This window comes from Micromesistius poutassou, assembly GCF_964030765.1.
Source record: "Micromesistius poutassou genome assembly, chromosome: 1".
In the NCBI taxonomy this organism is placed as follows: domain Eukaryota; kingdom Metazoa; phylum Chordata; class Actinopteri; order Gadiformes; family Gadidae; genus Micromesistius; species Micromesistius poutassou.
This window is the reverse complement of record NC_140271.1, coordinates 4,089,935-4,117,025: the sequence shown is the minus strand read 5'-3', so window position 1 is coordinate 4,117,025 and position 27,091 is coordinate 4,089,935. Positions and strand designations below refer to the sequence as shown.

Genomic DNA, 27,091 nt, shown 5'->3' with positions numbered 1-27,091 from the left:
GTCTTCCAGGTCATTCTACCTCAGGACCGTTTTCTTGGCTTCTGCCTCCATTTGTCTCAAGGGTTCATGTGATTGCACTCTTTCCATATTCCCTTGCGGGTTCCAGGTGAGACATGTTGGAGGCCTCATGGCGTCGCCAGAGGTCTGGGTGTTAAGAGCAAAAATTATTGCCGGTTTTTTTTATGTTCTCAGACAGTTTTACTTCCTCAAATACAAAAAAAGCAATCCCGTATAGAAGGGGAAGTGTGACTTGGCGACCAATAAGAAGGCTGCTTGGTTGCGTAGTTACGTTCATGTTTTTCATTATAAAATAAAATGCACCCTCTGTGCATCTCCTTGAAGTTAGTTTAAACCGTTATGACTCCATAGGGAGTGGTAAATAAAAGGTCAAAAGGAAAACCTTGTTTACACCCACGCGCAGACTTTAATAGGTGTGGCATTATGCTGGCTTGTTGCCACACGTTCTTGTCTCTGGATTGCTCTGGCATTTTTCACATTCTTTTAGATTTATAAGTTTCACATATATTAAGACCGTTTTTCTTCATACCAGCGCCTAGGTCAACTCAAGTAAGTTTGTTTTTAATTGAATCCCAATATATATCCTTCTGATTTTGGATGTTGATCGATACGAAATGCACAGTAATGTCTGGAGAATTCTTTGAGTTTTGTAGGTTATTGTGTTGAGCTTGAGTTCGAACAATGTTTGGTTAGTCATGTTTGTCTCAAAAAAAAGAGGAATGTGTAGGCCTATAGGCTATGTAGAAACGAAGAAATTATCAAACTTAAACAATTAACATGAGTAAAAACTAAATATAAGTCATGGATGTGCGGTTCTGACTACATGAACCTATCTGGATAATAACTGTCCTAGCAGGTGTCACTGGCCATGTTTATGTTTACCTAACCTACCAATACTAGTAGATAGATGCCCTGACTTAACAGCAAATCGTTTTAAATTACGCACATATATGGACATAATACATAGTGTTGTGTATTCCACCCATCCTCCTGTTGCTTTATAATCTGTGTTTCATCTACTTTGTGGTTTGATCACTTATGTGCTACATCTAATCTGTCTGTAATGTTGTCCCATGATCATGCTTTATAAGACATCAGCGCAATGCTTGTCTAAAGGGTCAGAAAATCTTATTCAACACATAAATATATATGATTTTTCTTTTCATTGTACAGATGATGTCTAATCCTGGAACGCTACAGGCCAACAATGATTCAAGCAACCACAGCACGAACCCTTGTGAGAGATTTCAACTGGCTCTGCTGCCCTTCGTTTACTCCATTGAATTGTGCGTGGCATTGGCCGGCAACTTGTTCGCTCTTTGGCTGTTACTGTCCAGAGAGAGAAAAAACTGGCACACAGGTGTTGTCCTCTCCTGCAACCTGGCCGTCAGTGACCTGCTCTATGTCCTCACCCTGCCTCTCCTCATAGACTACTACAGGCTGGACAAACACTGGAAATTCGGGAATGTGATGTGTAAAATAGAACGATTCATGTTTGCCTGCAACCTGTACGTGAGCATCTTCTTCATCATGGCCATCAGTGTGAACCGCTGTGTTGCCCTCGCCTACCCCTTTTTCACCCGGAGTCACATCACTCCGGGTCGCGCCAAGGCTGCGAGTGTGGTCATCTGGCTTGTGGTTGCATCCTTTTCCTCCCCGGTGTTGAAATTCGCCTCTACGTGTCCGGCCGAGAATTCGAACCAGACTCAGTGCGTCGCCTATTGCGGCAGCGACCATTGGGGTCAACGCTCTCACTTTTATTACGTCGTGTGGCTTGGCCTGCTCGGTTGCCTTGTCCCATTCTTGGTGACTTTCGCGTCGTACTGTGTGGTGATTTGGGTGGTCTGGAAAAACACCAACATATCTCGACTGGACAAACAGAAGATAGCCCTGATGGTGATATCGGTCGTTGTGCTGTACGCGTTATCCTTTGTGCCCTACCATGTCTTTCAGAGCTACAACCTCTATCTGAAGATATACGGCCCTGGTGTGGTCGTGTGCTGGGTGTATGATGCGTACCAAGTGTCCAAAGTGCTGGCTGCTCTCAACATGTGCCTGCATCCTCTGCTGTACATGGCTGTGTTCGATAGCATTAGAGTCGTGTTCTGTGGGAAGAACCAAGAAGAGTCTGTCTAGACTGTCTAGTCAAGAAGAACTGTCTAGACCTTTCTGACTGCACTGTGTGTGCGTGCGTGTATGTGTGTGTGTGTGTGTGTGTGTGTGTGTGTGTGTGTGTGTGTGTGTGTGTGTGTGTGTGTGTGTGTGTGTGTGTGTGTGTGTGTGTGTGTGTGTACACATTTTATTTTACTATGTAAATGTGGAATGTAGAATGGTGTTGCTAAAACCTTTTTATCACTGAACGGTAATGGTACATAATAAAATGTTGTCTATGAATTCTTATTTCTTTATTTATTTATTTTTCTCTCTCTCGCTCTCTCTCTCGCTCAATCTCTCTCGAAAAGTACTGAACCTCAAAAAAATACTGGAAATTGTGAACATTGTAGTTATAGTTGCCAAACTAGAAAATAGATTAAATAGAAATGATATTGTATATTCAATTATTTAGGCCAACAACAATATAGGCCGAGTATGCTGGTGAATCTAGAATGGGTGTGTTGTCCTCCTCTGTCACTATGTCCCTATGTAGGGACATTTCACTATGTCCCTATGTCCCTAATTATCGACACTTTTTAACCTCCAATTTTAATATTTTACTTAATTTCGTTATTTTTCTAATGATTTTTTTTTAACTTATCGTCACTTGCATCTTTCATGTGCGCAATCTTTCCTTTAGTCCGCACTTTTATTTTTGCGCACATCAGGTTAACCCGGAAGCGACCAATGTCGCGGCAAGGGTCACGTGGCTCCGGTCTTTGCATTTTGGGAGGACTTGCTAACCCCGAGGATGCCGTCGATAGAATTCGACGAGTAAGTATTTACGTTTAATGTTGGCGATTATTCCTTCCATAATCAATGTCACTAAACACAATCCGTCCTTCTCCCCGTTCACAGTTCCAAGCCCAGCTGGGCCGACCAGGTCGAGGAGGAGGGAGATGAAGGTAAAGCATTAGCCGGCTAGCTAGCTACCGGAGCGCGTTGGGTTTGTTAGATCGCTTATTTCCACACGTGGTATTACGGGCTTACCTTAGGAAATGTTGCTCTTTTTCGGATGATGGTGGTGCAACTCCCTCTAGTCCTCATGTCAAACCAAACCTGACGTGACAAGTGTCTTTCAATAAGTGTTGGTACCATATGCTGCTGTCCCGGAGTGCTTAGCTCCACACTTAGCATCGACTATAACATACCCGTGCGTTAGCTTCCATCTTCTGTCCATTGTGGTCAAGGAAGTCGAATATAACCATGGCCAGGAATGACCATTGCAGAATTGAGCATGGATCTAGTTAACACGTGTAACATGTTTGTATGTGTGCTTTTGTCTTTTGATCATGTCAATTAACTCAAATGTTTTCATGTTTTCATAGGGACACTGCCACCCATCAAAGAAATTATCAAAGGAAATATTAAGACCATCACAGAATACAAAATAGATGAAGATGGGAAGAAGTCAAAGGTAATTTCTTGACTGAAATGTATGATTGGGTGCATTTGTTTCTCAATTTCAGGTGACAAAATGGTTACTGAATATTGTGTAATGGTTAAAATATAACTGTATAGAGAAATCAAATAATACCATTTGATCACTTTATTGTGTAATTTTGACAGGTGTTGCATAATATCAGCTTAATTCTTAAGTAAATGTGCTTTATTTCCTAAACGTTTTCTAGATTATTCGGACCTTCAAGATCGAGACAAGGAAAGCCTCTAAAGCTGTTGCCAGGAGAAAAGTATGTTTTTCTGATATCATGATTTGGTTGCATATTGTAGACGCAATGTCGGTTTTACTCTTAATGATCTAATAACACATTTCTTTTTTCAATTCATTCCAGAATTGGAAGAAATTTGGAAACTCTGAGTATGATGCACTTGGCCCTAATGTTGCTACCACCACGGTCAGCGACGATGTCTTCATGACTTTCCTTTCCAGCAAAGAGGTAGCCATCCGTTCTGTTCTATGCTTTCTTATCCACCTTATTCCGTGACCGTTCTATTTCCCATGATTCCTAGTGGCCCGCCGGTTTTCCATTTCCAGTCGAGTGCTGTTTACATAGCGGCTACCACATTTGCACCGCTAGCGCATATCTTGAAGGCTATGGCAATAGTTTTAAAAGTTATATATTACATTAGGTCAAAGTGGCAAGTCGACGGTGGCTACACCGAACTCATCCTCTCACTAAAGTACCACCGGCTTCGTATTCTCGCTTCTAACCGGAAATGGGAAACTGGACTGGTTGTCATGGCGACGCGCATTGTTTAGCCTGGAATAAGGTGGATATTTGTTCATGTGAACTCTACACCCGAGCATTGCATGTGCCTCCAATGTGGTGGTTTGTCATTATTTTGATTACACCGGCCAGTCTTTAAGCAACTGCTCCCTCCCATCTTCTAGGACTTGAATGCCACCGACCAGGATGAGGATCCCATGAACAAGTTGAAGGGGCAGAAGATTGTGTCATGTCGTATCTGCAAAGGCGACCATTGGACCACCCGTTGTCCTTACAAGGACACCCTGGGGCCCATGCAGAAGGAGTTGGCCGAACAGCTCGGGCTGTCGACCGGTGACAAGGATAAGCCTGCTGGCTCTGGTACGGTCATCCTAGTGTTTTCACTTAATGCAGCGCACAGGCCTTCACAGGCGGACCGTTGACATTTACATTTAGGGCATTGAGAAGATGCTTTTATCCAAAGCGACTTACAGTAAGTCCATTTGTCATAAGAAGTTAAACAATATATCACTGTCGGTAAATGGTCCTCATTTATATAGCGCTTTTATCCAAAGCACTTTACAGCGTTGACTGACATTCACCCATTCATGCACACATTCACACACCGACGGCGGAGTCAACCACGCAGGGCAACAGCCAGCTCGTCAGGAGCAAGTAGGGTGTGCAAATGCTACACAATTAAGTACTATAAATAAATACAACGTACATTAAGTGCCAGGACGTACAACAGACAATAGTGGGCATGGGGGATTGGTCTAGGTGAACTCTGAACAGGTCAGTTTTGCAGAAGCTGGTGAGCGACTCTGCGATCCTGACACCGGCAGGGTGCTCGTTCCACCACAGTGGTCCCAAAACAGAAGAGTTGTGATTTTGCTGATCAACCTTTTCAGCGTTTATACAAGATTTGCATTGCAGCTTCTTCCGCATCACCTGGCAGCCTTTGCTGTTCTTGCATATATTGTGTAAGGTTGAACTGCAGCACGTTGTTTCAAATCCGGATTTGCCGCCTGTTAAAGCCTTCTTGGTCCTTTTTGTGTTTTGTATTTTTCTCCTCCACCAGCTGAACCAGAGCCTGCTCAGCCAGCTCAGAGCAAGACGGGCAAATATGTGCCCCCCAGCCTGAGGGACGGCAGCACACGGAGGGGAGAGTCCATGCAGCCCAACCGCCGAGGTAGTGCTCTGGGTTATCGTTCCAACCACTTCTTTTCTTCTTTATCTTTCTTCATTACTATTTTATGAGTTTGACCGTAGACTTCTTGCTAATTGTGTTAAAACCATTAAAAAAAAAAAAACATTGTGGTCCCATTAAATGGACCCAAAACTATTATCCAATTAATGCATATAATGTGTTTTGATAGATCAGGTACTTGATGTGACAGTAATCATTGTGCTCATGTCTAATGTAAAATGACTCCGGTGGCTAAACGTGTGCTTGTTGATTGTCCTGAACAGCCGATGACAACGCCACCATCCGGGTCACCAATCTGTCCGAGGACACTCGGGAGACCGACCTGCAGGAGCTCTTCCGGCCCTTCGGGTCCATCTCCAGGATCTACCTGGCCAAGGACAAGAACACCGGGCAGTCCAAGGTCCTCTCTTATTCCCGCCTAGGCCATATGGCTGGAAGACGTATCACAATATAACTTGATCATATGGATCGATAACTATTGATAATTGTAATAACCTAAAAAGACCATGCTGAAACATAAACACTTCTGTTTAACACTTAATATGACCTTCCACTGTTTATTGATAAATACTCCAATATTGTTTGTGTAACAAACCCAGCTGCTAGATTCTGTGGTCCGGTCTCTTATTGATATATTGAACATGTATTATATTGATCAAAAGTATCACGATACGATCATTTATTGTTTTATTGCCCAGGCCTATTCTGACCCCCTTTTATATTTTGTTTTCTAGTCTAAAAATCAAATCTATAAATCGTTTGTGTTTACGTTTGTCGTTCTTCTGTTCGTAGGGCTTTGCCTTCATCAGTTTCCATCGCCGTGAGGATGCGGCCAGGGCCATCGCAGGAGTGTCCGGATTTGGATACGATCATCTTATTCTCAATGTTGAATGGGCAAAGTAAGTGATGCTGGCCAACAATCAGTAATAGATGCAGTGTTTATCATTGGTTTGTGATTGCAACTTTAATTGTTGTTTTTCTCTGCAGGCCATCCAACAACTGAAGAAAACTATCTGAATAATTCCAGGAAAATGCCAGATTTTATTATCCATGTATTGAAATATGGCTGTTATCAAAATAAAATCATAAAATATGTCACCTTGTCTTTCAATTTACATCTAAGGCTAGTTATAATAGTTGTGTAAATGGAATCATTTTTCACTTGAACCTGACCTGTTTTTGAAAAGCTTAAAGGCTTAATAAGTTGGTAGGGCTTGTCTCTGTGCTGTCCTAACAGTCATGGCTCCCACTATCATTTTGAAGTTTCAGGTTCCAAATTAAAACGGGCAGGATAGTTAAGTGTTTAGTGTGTAGTTAGGTGTGATTAACTCACTGCTGAAATCTTATGTCCCAACTTCAACATGCTCAATGAATCCATTTTTGGTAAGAACCCTTAAAGGAAGCACAATGATCAAGTTATTAAATGTTGTCGAGTTTGGTTGCAGACATTGAAAAGTGATAAGCACAAGTTCCATATCTTATTTGAAATGTTGCTTAACAGTTTTACTGATGTGAGTTTGTTAGCGTTGCACAGAAACTGGTTGAAATGTTAGCTACTTTATATTTTAGAGCCTGTACTTTCCACCTTTTACTTCAGCAATTAAGTTTAATCTAGTTAATGTACTTTAGTCACCAGTGAAAGTCAGTGTAGCAAGTCATAAATACTAGATATATTGCTTAGGGATTACAATTCCTTATTGAATCAGTTTTAAAATGTTACCACTAATCTACTTAAACAGTTTGCTGGACCGTAGAGTTTAAACCATTTAGCGTTGGCAGATACCTTGTTTTTCCTTCGGCTAGACAGACCGCAAGGATGGATTGTGATCAATGCAAGGAGTCAAGTAAAACGTGTGAATTCAGTTTGAGCTGAGGACAGGCGTCAACACTAAAGCAAGATGGGCCAAAACAACTACTTGTTTTCCATTGACCACTCTTTCTTGGTGGATAGTGTTGACACCGGTCTCCTTGACATACACCAGCCTAAACAAGGTTATATTGGGGGCTATCCCTAGCTTAGGCCCAGTCCCATTTCTCTCCCCCCTTAACAAGAACACTTGCTTTGAGTGCCCTTAGCGGCAAGTCAGCTACTGAGCTGGCTAGCGTTCAAGAGATGATTTTAAGGGAAAAACAGCACTCCCCACTCCACCCTACCCCTTCGCGGGAATGTGCAAAATCTAGGGTTAGGGCTCAGATCTAGGGGAAGAATTGGGACGGGGCCTTTCTCTGCAATGACTCCACTGAGACGAGTACATGAAATATCTTCACTAGTTTAGTCCACTACATGTCCATTGTACATTACCACAGAGTACCAATAGTAGGAATTATCAGCAACATCTGTCAAAATGCTGAATCAGCAGGGTACAATTAAAGAAAATCTGGGCCGACGTCAAGTGATCCATTTATAAGCGCTTTATTTGAAATGTTACAACATATAAAAACTACATACATTTTATTCATCATGTGAATGCCTTTCAATACACAGTTAAAACCACATTAGAAACTTGAGGATTTCATGGAACGAAACTGCACAGAATGTCCGAAGTAGCCAGTTAGTGACACGGCTCGAGGCCAGACGAAAGATTAAAACCGATAACCCAGGGGCTCTGGCGTCAGGAGTTAAGGAATGGACTTCAGGGAAATTAATCAATAACCTCCATCTTCTCTTCTTTCACGTTCTCTGCTGCAAAGTAAGGAACACCGTTAGTGTTCCAATGGAGACTGGGCTATTTTAGGGAGGGGGGGTAATTGAATAAGATGGACTAACTGGAGTCACCTTGTACGCCTTCCTCTTTGATCCGCTCCAAGATGCACTTTTTGATCTCCAGACCGATGGCTCTGGAGAGGGGCGGAGGCACGGCGTTCCCCACCTGAGAGGAGACATGGCCGTCATGAACGCAGCAGTTTTAAGATTACAACATCTGACACCAAGGCCCTGCTGCCCAAGGACATTCTCCAAATAATTTTAAGAGCAAAAAAATAAAAATAAAGTGGTGCTCATAAACCACATGTCTCCAGCTGGTCGTACCTGTCTGTGTTTGTCCAGAATGTTGCCGAAGAAGCGGTAGGTGTCGGGGAAGCCTTGAGAGCGCGCACACTCCCTCACGCTGACCACTCGGTGCTGCTCAGGATGGAGCACACGGCCCTGGGGATTCAAGAGAACATCAGTTCAACTCGGCCAAGAGCAAAACGGTCCACCCTAAGAGCTTAAAGGTCCCATGACATGCCACCAGGTGATTAGCCGTTACAAGCCGTTTTGAAAATGTTGTGACTGATGGATGAGCAACATTTGCTACAGTCCACTGGGTAGGCTGGTAGACTGATCTATCCAGCACACATCTAGGTGGACACGCCCAACTGTGATGTCATAAGACAGATTTTTTTTTTGTCTTTGACATATTTTCACAACGGCTTGTAGCTGCTAATCACACCACACCCCGTGTGTCACGGGGTGAACCAAAGGTGAACCACATATTTAATTGTTTTTACTTGGGTTGTTGTGAAGCTACAGCAAGCATTATTTTGTTTGTAAAATGTACACTAAGACTTGTAGTCCAACGCACCTGTTTGCCCATGGGCTCGGGGTTGGTCACTGTGGTGCTGAAGAAGCCGTCCCACTCCAGCCGGCCGTAGAGCCCGGCCCAGTGGTTGTGGCGGTTGCCAGTGTGGGGCAGGCACCAGGGGATCAGGGTGTTGAACTGCCTGTCAGCGGGGTCACACGACGTCCCTACACACACACAGGGCACACGTTCATGACATGGCACCATGACAACAGGCGTGTTGTAGCCATCACCAAGGACACAACCATTAGAACTGGCACTCCGATAACTAGGGCTGAACAATCAATCGAATTCAAAACAGATATTGCCATGTAATCTAACACGATTTGCAAATCGCAAAGGCTGCTTCCAATGTTGTGTTGGTCGTACTAAAGAATGATTTATTGCTTGTTTAGTGAATAATACAGAACATAAGGAACTTAAAAGAAAAATCGCATTTGCAATACTGGTCGAAATAATCACAATTAAGATTATTTCCCCAAATCGTTCAGGCCTACCGATAACCACCCTAAAAAACTGATAATCAAAACACACACCTCCGGAACAGGTGCAAACGCCCCTGAGCGCGCCGGTGCTGCTGCGGCCGTTCTTCTTGTCGGGGTGTGTGTAGCGGAGCTTCTTCGTCAGCGTGCCGTCCTTCAGCCGCACCTCCAGGTTGGGCAGATCCCTCCAGTCGGACCCGGGTGCCAGCGGGATGTGCCTCATGCGGCCCTCCACCAGGGCACTCATGTCCTGAACGAGGGAAGCACGTCACATCGGTCCTTCATCTGAGTGGACACTTTCATCTCAGACAGAAGGCGAGCCGTTGACTGTTAAGGAGATTATTTGTGCATCTTTCACCAAAAATGATTAAGTGCGGTTGGTCTGACATTAGGGACCAAGGCAGGGCAAGTTTATTTATAAAGCACAATTCAGACACAAGGCCACGCAAAGTGCTTTACAGGGTCACGAAATACATCAAGATTAAAATACATCATATATTTTTTTATTCACTTTTCTACGTGTATTCTATACTTGAATAGAAATAAAACAAAAATGAATGTTAAATGGGAAACAGAAAAGTCTTCAGACTTGATTTAAAGGAGCCGACCAAACCCAGAATCTTTCAGCTTGGAGTAACAACACCCCAGCCACTACAACTGTACTCAATATACAGATAGTGTATACACTATATAACAAAAACAAAAAAATAAAAATAACATTCTATTAAAATACTAATCTCTTACCTTGCAGATGTGATCTCTGAGGATGGGTTGGTACTGCGTTCCCCGGATCTGCCTCTGGAACCAGGACTGGGGCTCGCCGTTGTACGAGATCTCCAGGGACGCGTGTCCGTTGCGGATCTCTGGCAGGTCCGACATGGCGTCGCGGACGGTGATGGTTCTGTAGATTCCTCCGTTACCCCTGAAGCGGGAACGCAGGCATCGCGATCAGAACCAGACGCAGTCGGTCAACATTCCTCCTCAACAACCAAGGCCTGACGCTGCGGGAGGGAGGGAGGTGCTGTGGAGTTACCGTGTGACGTTGCTGAAGTACTTCTTCTCGTCCACCACCACGTTCAGGGAGCAGGCCCGGGGGGCAAACACGTGCAGCGGCTCTGGGTACCGCGGCAGCTTCTCCCCCGGAGCGGCCGCCAAGATGATGGCCCTGCGGCGCGTCTGGGCCACGCCGTACTGACCGGCCTGCACACACAAACACACCGTTAGTGTCCGCTGCAGTCACACATTAGCCCGGAAATCCAGACCCACGTCTAGAAAGCTGTAGGGTCTGGCAACGAGTCATGAAAATGGCCCAACTCGAGGGGCGGCACCAAGCATTGCATTTGAAAATAGCACTGCACGCAATTGGATAACACTACGACCAGTCAGAAGAATACAAGGGGTGATGTATCCAGACCAGCGGAGCTAACCAATAGATTAGACTCTTGCCGTATCTGGTTGGTAAAACAAATGCTTTTGGCCCGCCTATATCAGATACACCGATGTGATTGGTTAATGTTCTGGGTTATTGCTCGTTCCCAGAGTGACTCGCTGATTCAATTCAAATTTTGCTCTTGCGAGAACTGGATTTCCCGGGAAGTTACACATGAGAACACTTCAAAACTGAAGTGGTAAGTCTGCCACATCTCTGGGGGACTGACCTGAAGCACTCCGAAGGTGCACTGGTAGCCCATGCGCACGAGGCAGCGCAGAGTGAGCTTCAGCACCATGGAGCTTTTGAAGGACACGAAGTTCCTCACGTTCTCCAGCAGGAAGAACTTGGGTCTGTAGTAGTCGCAGTAACTGGAAAACAGGAAGGGATATGTCAGCATTAAAAAAGTATTCATATTATTTCTAAAATAAGCAGTTTAAACATCGTAAAAAAAGATTTAATGTATGCTTTTACACTGGCATTAACCTGTCAAACCAGATAATGTAACGATATAATGACTAGTTTAATAAGAATAAATGTCCGAAAACCGCCACATAAATATAGTCAGAGTTTGTTAGCACTACTATGAAGCGTGTAAATATACCATTTTATCGCAGTTCAGGCAGTTCTCTGCGATGGATGATCACGTTTGTCCATATCGCGATGACTGTTAAACGCATCGTTCAGCACTAATCAACAATACACTTGATTGTTTGAATGTTCACTACATCACCCAGCTCTCTGTTGTAAGAGGACAACATGGCGGCTCCACACACCTCAGGTAGGAGACCACCAGGGAGTTCTTGAACTTTGAGTAGGTGCGCGAGTTGAAGCGGTTCATGCCACTGAAGCCTTGGCAGGGCGGGCCTCCACACAGCATCTCCACGTCGCCCTTCTGGGGCAGCTTCTGGCCCAGGGAGTTGGTCTTCTCCCCGGACATGACCAGCTTCAGCAGCACGTTGCAGTCCTCCGTGAACACCGTGGTGCCGGGGTTGTTCAGCCTGAAGGCCTGGGCGGCGGGCTCCCACATCTCGATGGCCCACAGGGTCTCCGAGATGTCTGGGGGAAAACAAAGTGTTCTGTTACAAAGGGGACATGCTGTGGAACATTTCTAATGCCGCCAGTGGGAAAATGAGACGAGACTTAAACGGGACCAATAGTATCCGCTACCGCCACTTTTCTCACAGGCGTCAAGGGTCATTCCTACTCTTTAGCAGTAGTGCGTTTTGATGATTTTAATCTAGTCTTTACTCAGTTTTAGTTGTATCCATGTGTATTTATTTTAGTTTTAAGCCTATATAGTCGGTTTTAATAATACTGTATATTTTAGTTACCAGTCTTTTAAGCACCAGGTTTTTTCCCCCAGTTTTTAAGCACCAGGGGGAGCGCTCCAAAATTTTGGTGTTCTTGTACATTGACAATAAAGATCATTCATTCATACGTCATCTGAAACTACAGCTTATCCAAAACGCTGCTCCCACTGTGATGTACATGATTTTAACACAGAGAGCCCATTGGGAAGACAGTGTCCAACATGATGAAGAGGCACTCACCGGCCTGATGGAACCCTTCAGAGAGCCCCCCACAGCCAGAGAACACGTCCAGGGTGCGGTACTTGGGCACTTGGGGCACCTGCGGTTCCTGCACGTCCTCCTGAGGCGCAGAGGACTTTCCTTTGCCTTTCCCTGAACAGACACCATGGACCATCAATAATCACAGCTATGCCTGGTACATGACACAAGAGGGTTCAATAGAAGGACCTTACCTTTTCCTTTGCCCTTGCCTTTCCCCTTCTGGACAGCAGACCGGGCGTGGTTGGGCGGGTCCTCAAAGCCCTTGGTTTTTGCATTGTAAGCCTGTGTGGGATACAGGTCAACTTATCGTTAAGAACTTTGCAATTGATTTAATGCAGCCATGTCCTTCGTTAAACTCCCATCTGCGAAGTCCACGCCAATTTAGTCGTCTTTACATACAAAATAAGCTAGCCACCAAGATTAGGAATCTCATAATTAAGAAGTTTCCACTTCCACTTTGCCGTTTACACAGGCGAGTGTTTTGCTAATTTATTTTCTCACTTCAGTTTTTGTTTGCAGTTATGCAGAAGTTTTTCATCCCTGTCGTTGCCTTGGCAACACGCGATACTGCAACTGCCCTCACCAAGATGTGCTTCAAGTCATGCTACGATACAGCGATGCAAAAAAATAGCTTAAGGTTTGGGATCCACCATCAGGACATGATGCATCCTTCAGCAGGGTTTATATAGTCTGCATGTTTTACACAGCCGATTGTTAAGAACAAGTCACCTCAAGGAAGTAGAAGCGGTCAGGGCCGCCACTGGAGAAGTCCTGCACGGACTCATTCAGGTCCTCCGCATACTCCACTTGACAGCGGCCCAGCACCTCCGCCATGTTCACGGTGCCCTCCTCCTCGCTCCAGTACAGCTGGTTAATGTCTGTGTGGTAGCTGGCCTTCACGCCTTTGTGGGTGTTCTCAGGCCTGAGGAAGGTAGGGTTAAACATGTAGCATTAAAATAAACATCTAATTGGAGATGATAAACTCATTCAGGGTCTTGGATACATTTGTGATAATCCACCTTTTATACAGAGAAAACCAAGTTGTTTTATACTGTTGCTTTGCCTAGTTTAACGCCTTGAGTATTGCATCACGGTTGCTTGCAATCGTTTACATTGCTTGTGCTCAGTGCCCTCTAGAGGTCAGAACTGAACACAAAGCGCTACCGTTTTAGTGACGCGGGTCCGCAACAAGCAGTACCTGTACAACTTGTAGACCCTCAGTTTGACCTCCGACATGTCGGGCTTCCCGTTGCTGCGCCGGTGGCAGAAGATCTCCTTGATGCGGCCGATGCGGAAGGGCTTGGGCGCGTCCAGGTTGGAGCCCTTGATGTAGTCTGAGGACTTCCTGTAGTACTCTGGGTACAGATCTTCGTCCACGTCCTCCTTCCTGTGAGACTTCTTGACGGGACTAGCCGCCTTAACGCTGAGAGACGAGCAGGGGGACGACAAAATGTTTAGCCCCGCCTGCAAAAGAAAGACTTTGCACAAAACGGGTGTATGGTGAGTGTCAACGCGCAGCCTACCTAAAGTTAAAAGCGTCAGGGGGGAGATATACACTGTCTCCCACTCTGAACTGTGCTCCTTTGAAGAGGGCCACGGCGTAAACGGCCTTGGAGTCGTGGTCCTGGTCCCCCAGGGGCTCTGCCACGCGAGGGGTCTCCTGCTCCTCCTTTTCGTTGGTCCTGACGCAGCTCATGCAGTGCCTGCGAGACAAAAGGTGTGTTCCCCCCCACCCAAGGTTAGAGCGCAACGGAGCTACACCGCTAAGCTAGCGTGCGCGAAGGGGGGGGGGGGGGGGCGCAGGTGAAGGACATCGGAAGCGGTCGCCGGAGCTTACTTGTGTTTCGAGTCTTCCTGGGGGACGAAGGCGGGAGGCGTTTCGAAGCGAGCGCACTCCGGCTCGTACCAGAACTGGTAGAAGAAACTCTTTCCATCGTCCTCGATCACTTTTATCTCGTCATCCATTCCGCCCTAGAAAGTAAACAACACATTTAGACACATCAGTAGCACCATACTGGGGCCAATTAGATATTTACTACAACTATAGTAGTGTAACTGAAGAATTAAAAGAAAAAAAAAAGAAAAAAATTCAAAGTAAACTTTGAAGTTCAACATTTCTCTTTTAGAAAAGACGTTACACGAGTCTTGCTGTACCTCCATGGCCCAGTTCTCGGTGGGGGCCTTGTACATGACGTTGACTTTGCCCTCCACGTAGCTGAGCTGCATGTCTTCACAGTCGTCCACCAGGACCAGCTCCAGGGGGTCAGAGGACTCGCCCAGCACGGTGCCCGTGCCCCGGAGGAACCAGTGTGCGTGGAACATCTTGCCGCTGCCGTCCTCCCACATGGAAGTGATCCTGGAGAAGCCGGCACCGGTTTTAATTCAGATTCGCCTCCGTGATTTCAAGCTCACGTTAAAGGTCCCGTGACATGCCACCAGGTGCCAGTGGGATTAGTCGTTACGAGCAGTTTTGAAAATCTGCCCCTTATGACATCACAAGTGGGCGTGTCCACCTAGATGTGTGCTGGACAGATCAGTCGACCAGCCTACCCAGTGGACCGCACACGTTGCTCATCTAGCCATCACACATCTAGGTGGACACTGTGATGTCAGAAGAGGCAGATTTTTGACACTCACACCTGGTGAGCATGTCATGGGACCTTTAAAGATGCCTTCCAAGAAATGCAAGCAGACCTGGCCAGGTAGAGGGCAGTAGTTGGATCCTCTGAGGAGACGGAGACACAGTCTCCCACCTCGATGAGCTCGTCGTTCACCTTCACCTTCTTGTAGTAGCGCCTCTTTCCCTCGGTCTGACAAACAGGGAAATCATTACAAAGAATACAATAAAAAAGAAAAACTGCCTCTAAACCCGTGAAGTGACCATTTATGAGAATTCATCCGTAGAAAATTGCAACCTGGGCAGAACTATGGGCCATTGGGTCAGGTTTACCTCGACGACCTCTCCCACCCACGAGAGCTTGACTGAGGCCTGCTTCTTCTTCTTGGCGATGGGGACCTTCTTGCTGCTCTTCTTTATCTCCACGATTATATCTTCCTCTTCGATGTTCTCGTCGTCCTCCGCCTCCTTCACTGCGAGGTTCGGACACCTTAGCGTAGAGAGAGCAAGGTTACATTCATAGAGCGGGCTGGACCTCTAGACCCAGGGCATCAAAGAAACCAACCGTATTCTCACCTAGGCCTGGGCGATATGGCTGAAGGACATCACGATATAACTTGATCATATTGATAGATATAACTATTGATAATTTGAATGACCTAAAAAGACTAGGAATTACCATGCTGGATGTAAACACTTCTGTTATATGACCATCCACTGTTCTTCGTTGATAAATACTCCAATATCGATACAACAATGAAAAACACTCAACTATTGTAAATAAGTATGGAACCGTGTTTGTGTAACAAACACAGCTGCTAGATTCGGGGGTCCGGTCTCTTATCGATTTATATTGAACATGTTTTATATTGATCAAAAGTCTATCACGATCATATATTGTTTTATTGCCCAGGCCTATTCTCACCTCCTCTGTCGACAGGCCTGCTTGCTTCGGCCACTGCCGCCAAACTTGATCATGTCCTTGCATGCGATGCACTTGCCACAATCTGAAGACTGACAGACCTATTGACAGCAAAAGGTGCACAGAATTAGGAGAAATGCTCTTCCCCGTTCAGAGTTGCCCTACACAGGGTCCCGCAACGGGACCCGTTGGTTCCAAAGTGAACCTACTTCACAGACGCCACAGCGTTGCCTCTTGATACCGCCATCCTTGTCGATCTGATCAATCTGGTCGGAGAAGAAGGTGTCGAAGATGGTGTAGACCAGCTTTGTGGTGGTGGCCTTGGTGGGGCCCTTGCTGTCCTTTTCGATCTTGGTTGGGTGGCGTATGGCCTGTCTTCTGGCGGCTCTCCTGTAAAGGCAACATAGTGTTTTGGAGGAACGGCCAGTCGGGTGTGATGGCAGTAAACCGGGGGTGCATGGAGTCAAGATGTCCTCAAGACTTTGAGCCCTGGTGAAGGAGCCGATGACCAAGCCATGCAACGATCAAGCAAATGACTATGATGCAAGAGTCTTGGAAAACGGATGGTATACACACACGTTCAGGAAAAACACGACTTAAAAAAGGCAGTGAGCTGTGAGACTGCCTCAAGCCAAGGCTGTCCAGCATTCTGCCTACGTGAGTAAAGCACCACGTATGCAGAGGGGTTTTCACTATTGATAATGTGCAACAATTACATGAAATGGCATTAAAAAAAAAAAAAGCTTAAATACTTGAAATGCCCATTGAGCAGATCCGGTAATCTGCAATGTTTAGACATTTGCATTTTATTAGCTTGGAAAAAGATCCTTGCAGACTATCTTTATTCTAGTCAAATTCCAACCCCAAAAAATAAGATTGTGCCCTTTTTATTTTATAGATTGAGCCGTTGTAATAGCAAAACGCCAACGCATTTTTCCACCAAGTGTGAAAGACAAACATTTGAATAAAATGCACCACACATGTGGGTGAAGCAGTCGTAGCTAGGCCTACCTACCAGTACAGCAGCATGCTGCATTAGGAATGTTAAGAGGAACGTTAGACGTCGGGGGAAATAAGAGGTGCAAGGAGCAGGAATATGTGGCCACAAGCAAAACAAAAATAAAAACAAGGGGCAAATGTTAAATCCCAAAGCATTCATCTTGCATAAGGAAAAAAGGGAATAAAAAACATTTCCGGCAATATGAACTGTAACAACACGTACATCAATTACAGCAAAGGAATTAAAGTGACTACTTTAAAGGCAAAAATAAATATAATTAAATACTGTCCAAAATATATATAAGACAAAACTAAAAAGGAGTGTTTGGCCGCACCTCTTCCCCAGGGTGACTCCGGCCAGTTTGATGAGGTCCCTCATGCAGGGGGTGACGATGATGGGCTGCTCGTCCTGGTCCCCGGCCTCGTCGTAGCTCTCCACCTGCTCCACCACAAACTGAGCGTGGCGCAGCAGCGTGTCCTCCGTGAAGCGGTTGAAGTTGAGGCCTGCGGGGGGCACTGTGGTCTGCAGGGGGCAGCAGGGAGAACGGGCGTCAGATCAACAGCGAGCCTTTCTGGATCACTGCCATGACATCAGTGGCAGCCATGACCCGCCTGTGTTTGGGACTAAGGTCTTTTTGAGACTTATGCCGCTTTTCCACCGCCAGTACCAGCTCGACTCGCCTTTTTTGCGTTTCCATTGGCAAAAAAAGTACCTGGTACCTAGTACCGGGTACTTTTTTTTTTTTTTGTACTACCTCCGTCGAGGTTCCAAGCGAGCGGAGTAGGTACTTTTGTGTGACGTAAACAGGCTGCTGGTAACTGATTGTCCAGCGGCTGTAAATGGGAATAATCATTCAAAGTTAAGTTGTGTCCGGCATGGTTGTAGTCCACGAACCCGCTCCCGAGGGGGATACTGATCAGCGTTTCGCCGTGTGTGTCGCTCCTTTCCCGGGGCTAGGGCACATGCAAAGAAACAGGACCTTGTTCTTATTTAGTGTTAAGAATTAATTTTCTTTATGCAAAAAAGGGAAAACATTTCTTCTTTGAGCCAGATGTTAGTGGCTGGTCGATCTCCACATTATATGCATTGGAGCGGTACTGTTTGACAGCTTTATATTGTGAAAAGATTTTAAATGAATATTGATTTTGGGCCATAGAGTGTGAGATGGGCTGTTCGATTCCCTCACTCAATGTTCCAAACTTTGATCGTTTCTTGCATTAGATTTCAGATAATGGTGCCACCATTATCCACTAAAGCTTCACATTGGTCGTGTGTCAAACATGGATGTCAGGGCCCCCATGCCCATCATTAATTTTATTTTTTTACAGTCTGCCCTCACCTCGATCTTGTTGAGGAGGTCCTCATAAGAGACGTCGGGGTTCTTCTGTAGGAACTCCACCACTATCTTACTCATGTAAATCTTCTCCTGCATGAGTGCAAAGATGGACGAGTACTCTTCACTGGGCTGCATCAAGATGTAGTCGGCAAAGGCTGCAAATTGAAATAGTCGGTGATTTAATAGATTTAAGAGATATGAAATGACACGTCATGAGTCAATAAGGACCAGGATGGTCTGGACTGACAACAAGAAATGTGTACCTGTCGTGAAGCCAATCAAAGCCTTCTCTCCACCATCAAACCCTGTGATCCACCAAGCATTGATGGGCCCAAGCTTCTTAGCGGGAACTCCTCCTGTAGATCCAAAGTAGCCACTTGCTTAATACATTGGCTGGGTATGATTTGGAAAAGTTGATTTTCGAACAGTATAATTTTTTTTATACATCGGTGCAGTGTGTTTAAATAGGGAACGTATGCAGTACCGTCCAAGCAAGGGTTGTCATCATAGATGGGCTTAACCACACAACTGAAGTACAGCTCCACGTTCTTCTCGATCAGACCAGCGTCAAAAGGGCAAAGATGGCCCTTCTTGTCGTACACGCTGCAGGACAAAACAAGTCATATTTTAACTGCAGTACAAGAGGTTGCATGGCTAGGAGTTCTCTTTATTAACCAACGGTCATAATTTGGCGACCATTTTACATAGCTGCACCTGAAGTTAGTGATTTTGTGTTGTGGGAGGTCCTCGTAGCTCTCAAACCCATCCTCGTTTGAGTCAAACAGTGACAGCCGCTCGTCTGTAAGCATCTCTGGCTCATCCAGCTGCAGAAGAAAAATATTCATGTCAAGTACAACAACATCCAACAGGAGGCCACGACTAAGATTGCGCATAAACCGATTAGTCAGACCTGCTGTCGACTGATTCCAATCAGGATTCTTTTTATTAACGGCTTAATAATGATTCCCAATTTGTGACTTGAGTGGTTTAATCGCTTGGTAATAATTAGTTGGCTTATCAGTTTCACACAGCCGTCTACACGCAACGCTCAGTGTTGCCACTAAATTACAGGGCCGCCCCTGCCAACCAATTCCCCTCGTCACAACATGACAACGCTTGTGTTCATGTCAGCATTTACATTGAAGTGGACAGAAAATATAGGCTTTGATTACCCTTACATACAATTATGAATTTCAACAGTTACCGGTCTCTGGAGACAGAACACCATTATGTGATTATGCACGGTATTCACATAAGATCATGACAAAAGCACATGAATGAAGAGAATATATGAGCACTTGACCAAGTTTTAAAATGCATGTGAACGATGGGTTTTAGCAATTAGAAAATATACAGCACCATTCAATTTAGCAGAACATTGAATAAGCACTACAGAGTACTGACCGAGAAAAACGTTGTCAATGGTATGATATGAACGCTGCTATTGACAGTTGATTTTTTTATCTGGATTTTCTTTGGCAATATTGAAAATATAACTAATCCTACCGCAGTGTCAGGATCCCCCTGGAAGAACTTGAGGTCCGAGTCATCCAAGTACTGCCTGCAGTCTGGACATTTGGGAGGTGGGGTCTGGAAAACAGTTGGAAGGACATTTTCTTTCAGATGCTGAAGGAAAACGCAAGTAGTAGAACTCGACTGGCTCGAGCCACACCAGTACAAGACCGTACCTTTGCAGCAGTGACTGGCGTATTCTTTACTTCACTTGTCGCTTTCTCAGGAACACTGAAAAGAACATGATAAAAAAAAACACAGTTGTCCCAATTCAGTTACAGCTCCAACTTGAGAAATATTTGTCCAATTTAACATCCATGCCTTAACAAAACCGACCTTTCATCAGACTCCACTTTCAGACGCTTCTCTTCCCGGGACTACAAGAAATATCAACGTTAGAATGTTTAACAATTTGATTTGGGTTCTATTAACTGCTGCATGGGACCACTTACCTCTGTGGCGTCATCTTCCTCATCCTGCTGCTCTTTCTTGGCTTCTTTCTCTCCGTTCTGCTCACTTTGCCCATTCTGTTCCTTCTGTCCGTTCTGTCCCGTCGAGTCTTCTCCATTCACCTCATCAGACTTCCTCTTTTGTCTGAAAAAGAAGAGTCACGGCGACAGTGAACACAAGACCAATCAAACCGTCCCGACCGGTGGAACGGGAACGCAGAGCTTCTCGTAGCCGCCATTTGAAACGTAGTCCAACAACGCATTAAAAGAGGACACTCACACTTTGGCGAACATAGACATGATGCTCGGCTGTTTGCCGCTGTTCCTTGTGACCCGTGCGCTTCCAGGCGACTCTACACAAGTCACAAGGAGGGCCATGATTAGGTCATTCAAATACAAAGCCACACATTAAGGTTGTCGCTGGCAGTCTGAATGAGTGCCCACTGCCCACTACTTACTCTTTGTATCGGAGTCCGCCTTGCTCTTGCGGCCATTCTTTCCTTTAGCGGCAGCGGCGGGGGACTTCAGCGGCGCCACCTCTTCCTGGGTGTCCATGGTTACCTCTGCATCGTCCTCCTCTTTGTGGGAGCCGTTTGTCGCCAGGCCGTTCGTCTTCCCACTCTGCCCATTCACACCCTCGCCATTTGTGGACTGGGCCAGCTCCTGTCCCAGTAGGGCCTTGACTTTGGAAAGGTAGCCCTCCTAAAATATGGTGTGGGGGGGGGGGGGCATACAGAACAGTGAGCGATGTAGAAGAAACAGTTGCAATGATGATTTAGAGTAAATAAAGGAGAACGGACCATGGAGAGCTCTGAACTTTTCATCTTCTCCTTCAGGCTACTGAGCTGGTCTTGAGCATCATCCTGCAGGAATTCCTGGACCAGCTTGAGCTTCTCCTTCACACGGTCCTGAGTGGAGAGGGTAAAGCGTGTCAGGAACACAGCACTAATAACAAACTAGCTTCCATTAGCACAACAAATGGAAATAGAAGCTTGGATTCCGCACAATTAAGAATGTATTGTTCGATGACAGTTGGTTGTAATTTGCTGTAATAAGCGAACATCAATCATCCTAAAACGTAAATGTCTAAACTACCTGGTTCACGACTTACCTCATCTGAAAACCCATCCTCCTCTTTCTCCAATACCTGCAGCCTTGATATGAAACAACGAATACGGGTTACATTTAGTTTTAGTTCAATAAAGTAGTATAAACCGAAAGCGGCCACTTATAGAACATCAAAACAACATCGCCCAGCATCGCTGTTGTTATCCAGGCAGCCCCATGACAGTGAGGGAGCTGCACACTGGACAACAACACTTCCTGAGTGGCGCCAAATCCAACACGTTGTTCTGCCCACACACGCCTAATCTCAAACAAACCCGCATCAATGGACTGCTTGATGCTTAAACACTATGTGACAACAGTCCTTTAAAAGGTTATGAAATCGATGACGCTAACGTTAGCGGAAACTTTAAAGGCACAAGTGCGTCATTGTTCAGCAATGCAGGAACACAAGTTGGACAGCCGGGAGTAAGATTAACGGAACACGAACACCAATTAGTTGAGTATTTCGTAGGCTCGCATGTTGCAACAAACTGAACGCATGCTACAGTGCATGATTAGCATCCTGCTTACTATACCTTTTCCTGACATCCTCGGGCAGAGACAACGAGGTCTTGGTTGGCATTGTGGATAACTATCTAAAAGTCGGAATAAAATGACTAAAATGCGTTAAAAATGGTAAAACAATGTTAAAAAGAAACACTGGTGACAACAGTGCGCGAGCAGAGAATGCCAAGTGGCTTCCAATGGATGCTATATGCAGTTTGGGCGCGCGGGCCGTCTTTTCGCGCGAATTATGGAATCTACCAATGCAGGGGGGAGTCCAGCAGAGACTGCGATACATAATGTGTAATATTTGATTCCGCACTTCGTTAAAAAATATATCTTAAACACATTATTAAGACAAATTTAAATTTATTGTTTAGAATGTATTGCAATCTCAAGTTTTATAAACGTCCCTGGAGGGATAACTAAAACAATACATGCCCCGGTGTTTGCAACAAGTGAGCTAGTCAAGTGAATAAGCGGAAGAAGAAAGAAATCAAATTGAACAACAAAGTGCCATCGTCGTCATTGGTCAGTGGCTCGTAATCAACCTCTGCACGAAGTCATTACTAATAATGGCTTACCCGTTATCTGTTCAACGCTAGTGATCAAGCGCAGGCAATCCAATATATATCTTTGTGTTTTGCGTAGATGTATGTGATTAATGTGTTACACTGGTTCTACATGAAAACATCTGTAGGCGTTGTTTTGCTGCTCTTTGTGGGGATTCTGTGTATGTTGTCCAATCATTAAAATACAACACAATACAACACAAATCCAATTCAGAATTGGCCAGTAGCTACATTTTGCGTTTAATTTACCGTCTTTGTAAAGAATTATGCTTGATTACTTGAACGTATACGAAGCCATGATGAGTAACTTATGACGTTTCTCCAATTTATTTATTATTATTATTTTTTTATATGTAGTTAACAGATTCGACCAAAAGGTGGCACTGTTTAGTTAAAAATAGACCTTAACGGCCATCCTGCATATCGTTTCTCGGCCACTACGAGGTTCCCTTCTACCATGAGTCCTGCATATTTACTACAGCCGCATATATTTGTGTAGCCTATATAATTTAGCTGCTATACCATACATATCTAAGACACCTTAATCCACAAAGAAGTACCATGTAATTTCCTATCTGTACTAATACTATTTACTAACTAATACTTCATGTAAAAAACAGATGTTTTTTTTGCAAACGTAGGCCTTTATATGCTTTATTGCAGTGCTGAATCAATTCTAACTCTACAAAGTATACCGGTAGCTTTCTGCACTTCCGTCCATCTGTGTAAGAGTGTGATTTCTCTGGTACAAAGTGTTTTTATTTTTTAGCACATTTCTGGAACGCATTAAAAGTGATCTCTCCGCTTTGAAGAGTTTTTGTGTACACAGCTTGGCCTGCAGGTTTGTGAGTGTGATGTCATATCCTGCAAGGCACTGGAAAGTCTTGGCAGCTATCCAACGGCGCAGCCTCCAGGGGCTTATTCGGCCAGCGTTTCCCACCCAGGAATCCTGGACGTCTGACAACAACCAGCACCAACTCTCCCAAGACTACACTCTTGTCAGCCTCTCCCCTCTCTCCCACTCACCCCCTTAAAGCCAGAAATCCTTCCCAGGGCCTTTTTTCCCCCTTCTGCATGCGCCTCCCAGCCAAATTACAAATAGCCATTCTTTTTTATACCATAAACCAGATTCAACCTGGACGCCCTGTAACCAAATTTCCATTACGCTATACCCAACTTCCTCCTTCAAATAGATTTTTTATTAGGAAAGCGAGCCGTGATTAATGGTCGCTACAGTGCGCAGCGGGGTTTCTGCCGTTTCGTGTTGAAACAAGTGCTTTCGTGACCTTGTCAGAGCTTGTTTGATTAAAACGCAGCGATTTCGATTACTTCTCCAATGTGGTCACAACAGGTAGACATCTCAGGACGTGCAGAACGTTCAGAGCCAAGCGCTTAAGCGCAAGAACACTGCACAACACATGATTATTTCAGTATTTCGTTTATTTTGTATAAAAAAAAGGGAATACAATTAACACAATGTTTATGTACCTCTATTAGTGTTTAAGATTGTACCATTTTCACTCAGGCAGCGTGCTACAAGACATACAAGGCTATTGCACACAGAACATTCAGTACTACACACTTCATACATATTTAACACGTTACAATCATACACACAAACTGTACACACACACACACACACACACAGACACACACACACACACACACTAGAAACATACAGAATGTACATACATACATGACTTACAGAGTTATGTATATCATTTTGAAATATAGAGTTAGGCAACAAAATGAAGTGAAGGGTACGCAGATTAAAACACGTCTCAAAATACCTGGGGGGGGAAAGGAGGGGGAGGTGTGGCTGTGGAGGTGTGTGTGGTGGTGGGGGGGGGGGGGGATGCTGCTGAGGCTGCCAAAGTGCTTTTTCGCTAGATCTACATGGCTTTTCTGAAGGTCAAAAACCTGGTGAAATAATGGAAGTAAAAGCGTCTATGTCTCGCTAATTGCAGGGGAAACGTGTGTGTGTGTGTGTGTGTGTGTGTCTGACAGGAAGACGCGTTTTAGAGGCCAGAACAGAACAGGAACCGGACTGTGGAGAGAGAAAAAAACACATAAAAAACAGGACTTCCTATGGGGTCAAGAGGAAGTCGTTGCGTTGTCGGGAGGATGACGGTGACCTTCCCGCGAGGGCTTAATCCTCACCCCCGCATACAATCACGCACACACGCATCACCTTTGAAACTGGATCCGGTGTCCCCCTTCAGTAGGGGATATGTGGTGTTTATTATTTTTTTTATGTACTTTTTCTTCGGAAAGCTGAGACGTGTTTACTCACGACAGATCTGATTTCTTCCCCTGGTAATGCGAGATGCGTATGACTACCCGATAACAGGGAACATATGTGTGTGTGTGTGTGGGTTGTTTGTTTCTCGATGTAAGACTTCACAGTGGGAGTGAGTGAGCAAGCCTGTTCATTGCACCAGGAAGCGACATCACCCGCAAGACGAATGCAAACGGCGACGATGAATAATAATAATAAAAATAATAATAATAATACTGTCATTAGAAGAGCGCACGCTCCTTTCAACACTTCAAACTTTACATTCAGCCGCATTTGCCTAAAGAGGAAGACGCTATGGAAGGGGGAGGGAGGAGAGGGGAGGTGGGGGGGGAGAGGGGAGGTTGGGGGGGGGGGGAGTGCACTGCTGCTACACTGCTACGACTTGTCAAGACAACAGTCCCATTAGAGTGTGTGTGTGTGTGTGTGTGACAGCTGTTTGAGAGCTGAAATCTATCAGTGCCAACTCACTCCAGGAAGTGTGTTCTGTGATTGAGCCTTCCTCTGAGGAAATTGTTAAGATACAACAGACAACGGTGAAAGCGCGTTGGAGGATGGGGATTGAATACAACGGACAAATGGGAGTGGTCGTTTGGCGAGGGGGGGTGGGGGGTGGTTTTGTCCGTGAAGGAGTCGGTACTTGGATATATACCATTCAGGATTCATACATATGAGCGCTTACAAACGAGTACAAAGGGAATTCATGCAGTACATGGAAGCAGAATACTTGGCGTCTGTATTGGTAAATGAAGTGGTTCTATAAAGGTTATATAAAGGGTATACATAGCCCCGGGGTGGGGGGGGGACGCCGTTTGGGATGTTGTGTCTTGGATTGTCTGGAGTGCAGGGTTTCAAAGGGAGTGGATCTCTGCGGCCTCCGATCTCATGAGCAGTGTCACGTAGGGACCGAACGTCACGCGTGTCTATGAGGGCGTAGGAATGTTCATAAGTCTCAGGAAAAAAAAAAAAGGCAAACATTCAATTCATAGGGGAAAGACTGACATCGCCTACAAATGTACAAAGTGCAACATTGCACGCTTTGCATCAGTGCAGACGTACACACAAGTTCTCACCACAACTCACTCTGATTGAGATGGCATTTGCCGTACATATATTTGGTGTTCGAACCGGGCGTTTCCATACATGACGGCGGGGGGGGGGGGGGGTGGTGGTGGTTGTTTTAATTAAAGAGCTTTAGGCTTGTATGTAAAGGTTAGTAGATATTGTCTGTAATTAGTACCCACGTTTTTTTTTTTTTCACATTTTTTCTTTTTCAAAAGTCTCCCCAGGAGTTCATAAAGCCAGGGCTCTTCCAGAGCCGTTCGTGGCTACGGGTCACGGCTTCGGTTTTGCACGGAACACGTTAAAAACATGGGATTGTAGAATTCATACAATTCACTTTGGAGTTGAAATGCGAGAGAAAGTCAGTCAGAAAGTCTTTTTTTTTTTTTTTTTTTTACAGGGTTGAACGAGGGGCCTACTGCCGTCAGGGTGTCGATGGCCTCCGGGATCGCTTCCTCATCCGGGTCGCGCCGGCGCCGGCTGCACGTGTCTCGCTCGCCCCTCTCTCTCGCACTCTCTCTTCCCCAATCGCCCACAGAGAGAGCCGGCCAACGTCCTGCCCCCCCCCCCCCCCCCCCCCCACCCCCCCACCCCCCTTATTTTCCTCTTGTAGGTGCACAAGAAAAGAAACGACACGACACACACGCGTCACACACACGCGTCACACACACACACACGCACACGCTGGCCGGCCGTCAAACGCAGGTGGTGCACGTCTGCATGATGGGCGTGGTCTGCTGGTGTTCGTGTTTGTTGGTGCAGTGCTCCAGGGAGCTGGAGCTCTTCAGGGGCACCAGGCAGCGGTCGGCCGGCCGCCCGCTGCGCAGCAGGCCCCAGCAGCACAGCACGCGCAGGAACTCCTTGCGCATGTCCTTGCTGCGCAGCGTGTAGATGACGGGGTTCAGCGCCGAGTTGAGCGTGGCCAGGGCGAAGAACTTGTCCGAGTCCTTCAGGATGGGGCAGGTCTTCATGGAGCAGAAGGAGTCCATCATGAGGAAGGTGAAGGCGGGCAGCCAGCACATGATGAACACGCCCAGCACGATGGTGACCGTCTTCAGCAGGGCGTACGCCGGCGAGTTGGTGGCCTCCTGGTGGCTGGAGCGCACGATCAGGTAGATG

At 45.6% G+C, this 27,091-nt stretch overlaps 4 protein-coding genes across 5 annotated transcripts in view; 2 read left to right on the top strand and 2 right to left on the bottom strand.

Annotated features, from left to right (window-relative positions):
• Positions 1-461: 461 nt before the first annotated feature.
• Positions 462-2,154, top strand: p2ry11 (purinergic receptor P2Y11; the record flags this gene model as incomplete). The annotated part of the gene is made up of 2 exons (XM_084466739.1): positions 462-567; positions 1,192-2,154. The coding sequence occupies exon 2, from the start codon at positions 1,192-1,194 to the stop codon at positions 2,152-2,154; it is 963 nt and encodes a 320-aa protein (XP_084322865.1). The 5' UTR covers positions 462-567.
• Positions 2,155-2,860: 706 nt separating this feature from the next.
• Positions 2,861-6,645, top strand: eif3g (eukaryotic translation initiation factor 3, subunit G). Its single transcript, XM_084488649.1, has 10 exons — positions 2,861-2,946; positions 3,031-3,077; positions 3,501-3,589; positions 3,804-3,863; positions 3,966-4,070; positions 4,526-4,721; positions 5,422-5,535; positions 5,814-5,950; positions 6,343-6,449; positions 6,538-6,645. Exons 1-10 carry the CDS (start codon positions 2,924-2,926, stop codon positions 6,551-6,553), a joined length of 894 nt encoding a protein of 297 aa, XP_084344775.1. The 5' UTR covers positions 2,861-2,923; the 3' UTR covers positions 6,554-6,645.
• A 1,302-nt stretch (positions 6,646-7,947) lies between these two features.
• Positions 7,948-22,238, bottom strand: dnmt1 (DNA (cytosine-5-)-methyltransferase 1). Of its 2 annotated transcripts, none has more exons than XM_084488276.1 (34): positions 22,075-22,238; positions 21,543-21,585; positions 21,232-21,339; positions 20,890-21,133; positions 20,712-20,784; positions 20,435-20,576; positions 20,319-20,359; positions 20,159-20,213; positions 19,977-20,060; positions 19,185-19,294; positions 18,955-19,073; positions 18,734-18,826; positions 18,474-18,625; positions 17,469-17,656; positions 16,344-16,524; positions 16,138-16,235; positions 15,546-15,702; positions 15,290-15,405; positions 14,750-14,951; positions 14,433-14,566; positions 14,119-14,298; positions 13,794-14,018; positions 13,325-13,517; positions 12,787-12,877; positions 12,575-12,706; positions 11,798-12,080; positions 11,251-11,392; positions 10,626-10,792; positions 10,337-10,514; positions 9,647-9,842; positions 9,114-9,277; positions 8,579-8,695; positions 8,327-8,420; positions 7,948-8,233 (listed from the first exon to the last, which is right to left on the bottom strand). In XM_084488276.1, exons 1-34 carry the CDS (start codon positions 22,119-22,121, stop codon positions 8,193-8,195), a joined length of 4,590 nt encoding a protein of 1,529 aa, XP_084344402.1. In that variant the 5' UTR covers positions 22,122-22,238; the 3' UTR covers positions 7,948-8,192. The 2 variants fall into 2 exon arrangements, with proteins under 2 accessions (XP_084344402.1, XP_084344403.1); XM_084488277.1 differs by having other exon boundaries at positions 7,948-8,230.
• Positions 22,239-24,057: 1,819 nt separating this feature from the next.
• s1pr2 (sphingosine-1-phosphate receptor 2) overlaps positions 24,058-27,091 on the bottom strand; it is a 3,896-nt gene continuing 862 nt past the window's right edge. Inside the window, exon 1 of the mRNA XM_084488350.1 lies at positions 24,058-27,091. This exon is cut by the window's right edge and continues 862 nt beyond it. Coding sequence (XP_084344476.1) covers positions 26,668-27,091 — 424 coding nt within the window. The 3' untranslated portion in view covers positions 24,058-26,667.

Excerpts from the sequence above, each read along its gene's own strand:
- dnmt1 (XM_084488276.1), bottom strand. The coding sequence starts at position 22,121 with ATGCCAACCAAGACCTCGTTGTCTCTGCCCGAGGATGTCAGGAAAAG. Across the intron at positions 19,074-19,184 it reads CACAAAATCACTAACTTCAG|CGTGTACGACAAGAAGGGCC; the intron begins GTGCAGCTATGT and ends TTTGTCCTGCAG. Across the intron at positions 14,952-15,289 it reads ACTGCCCTCTACCTGGCCAG|GATCACTTCCATGTGGGAGG; the intron begins GTCTGCTTGCAT and ends CGGCTTCTCCAG.
- eif3g (XM_084488649.1), top strand. The coding sequence starts at position 2,924 with ATGCCGTCGATAGAATTCGACGA. Across the intron at positions 3,078-3,500 it reads CGAGGAGGAGGGAGATGAAG|GGACACTGCCACCCATCAAA; the intron begins GTAAAGCATTAG and ends ATGTTTTCATAG. Across the intron at positions 5,951-6,342 it reads AGAACACCGGGCAGTCCAAG|GGCTTTGCCTTCATCAGTTT; the intron begins GTCCTCTCTTAT and ends TTCTGTTCGTAG.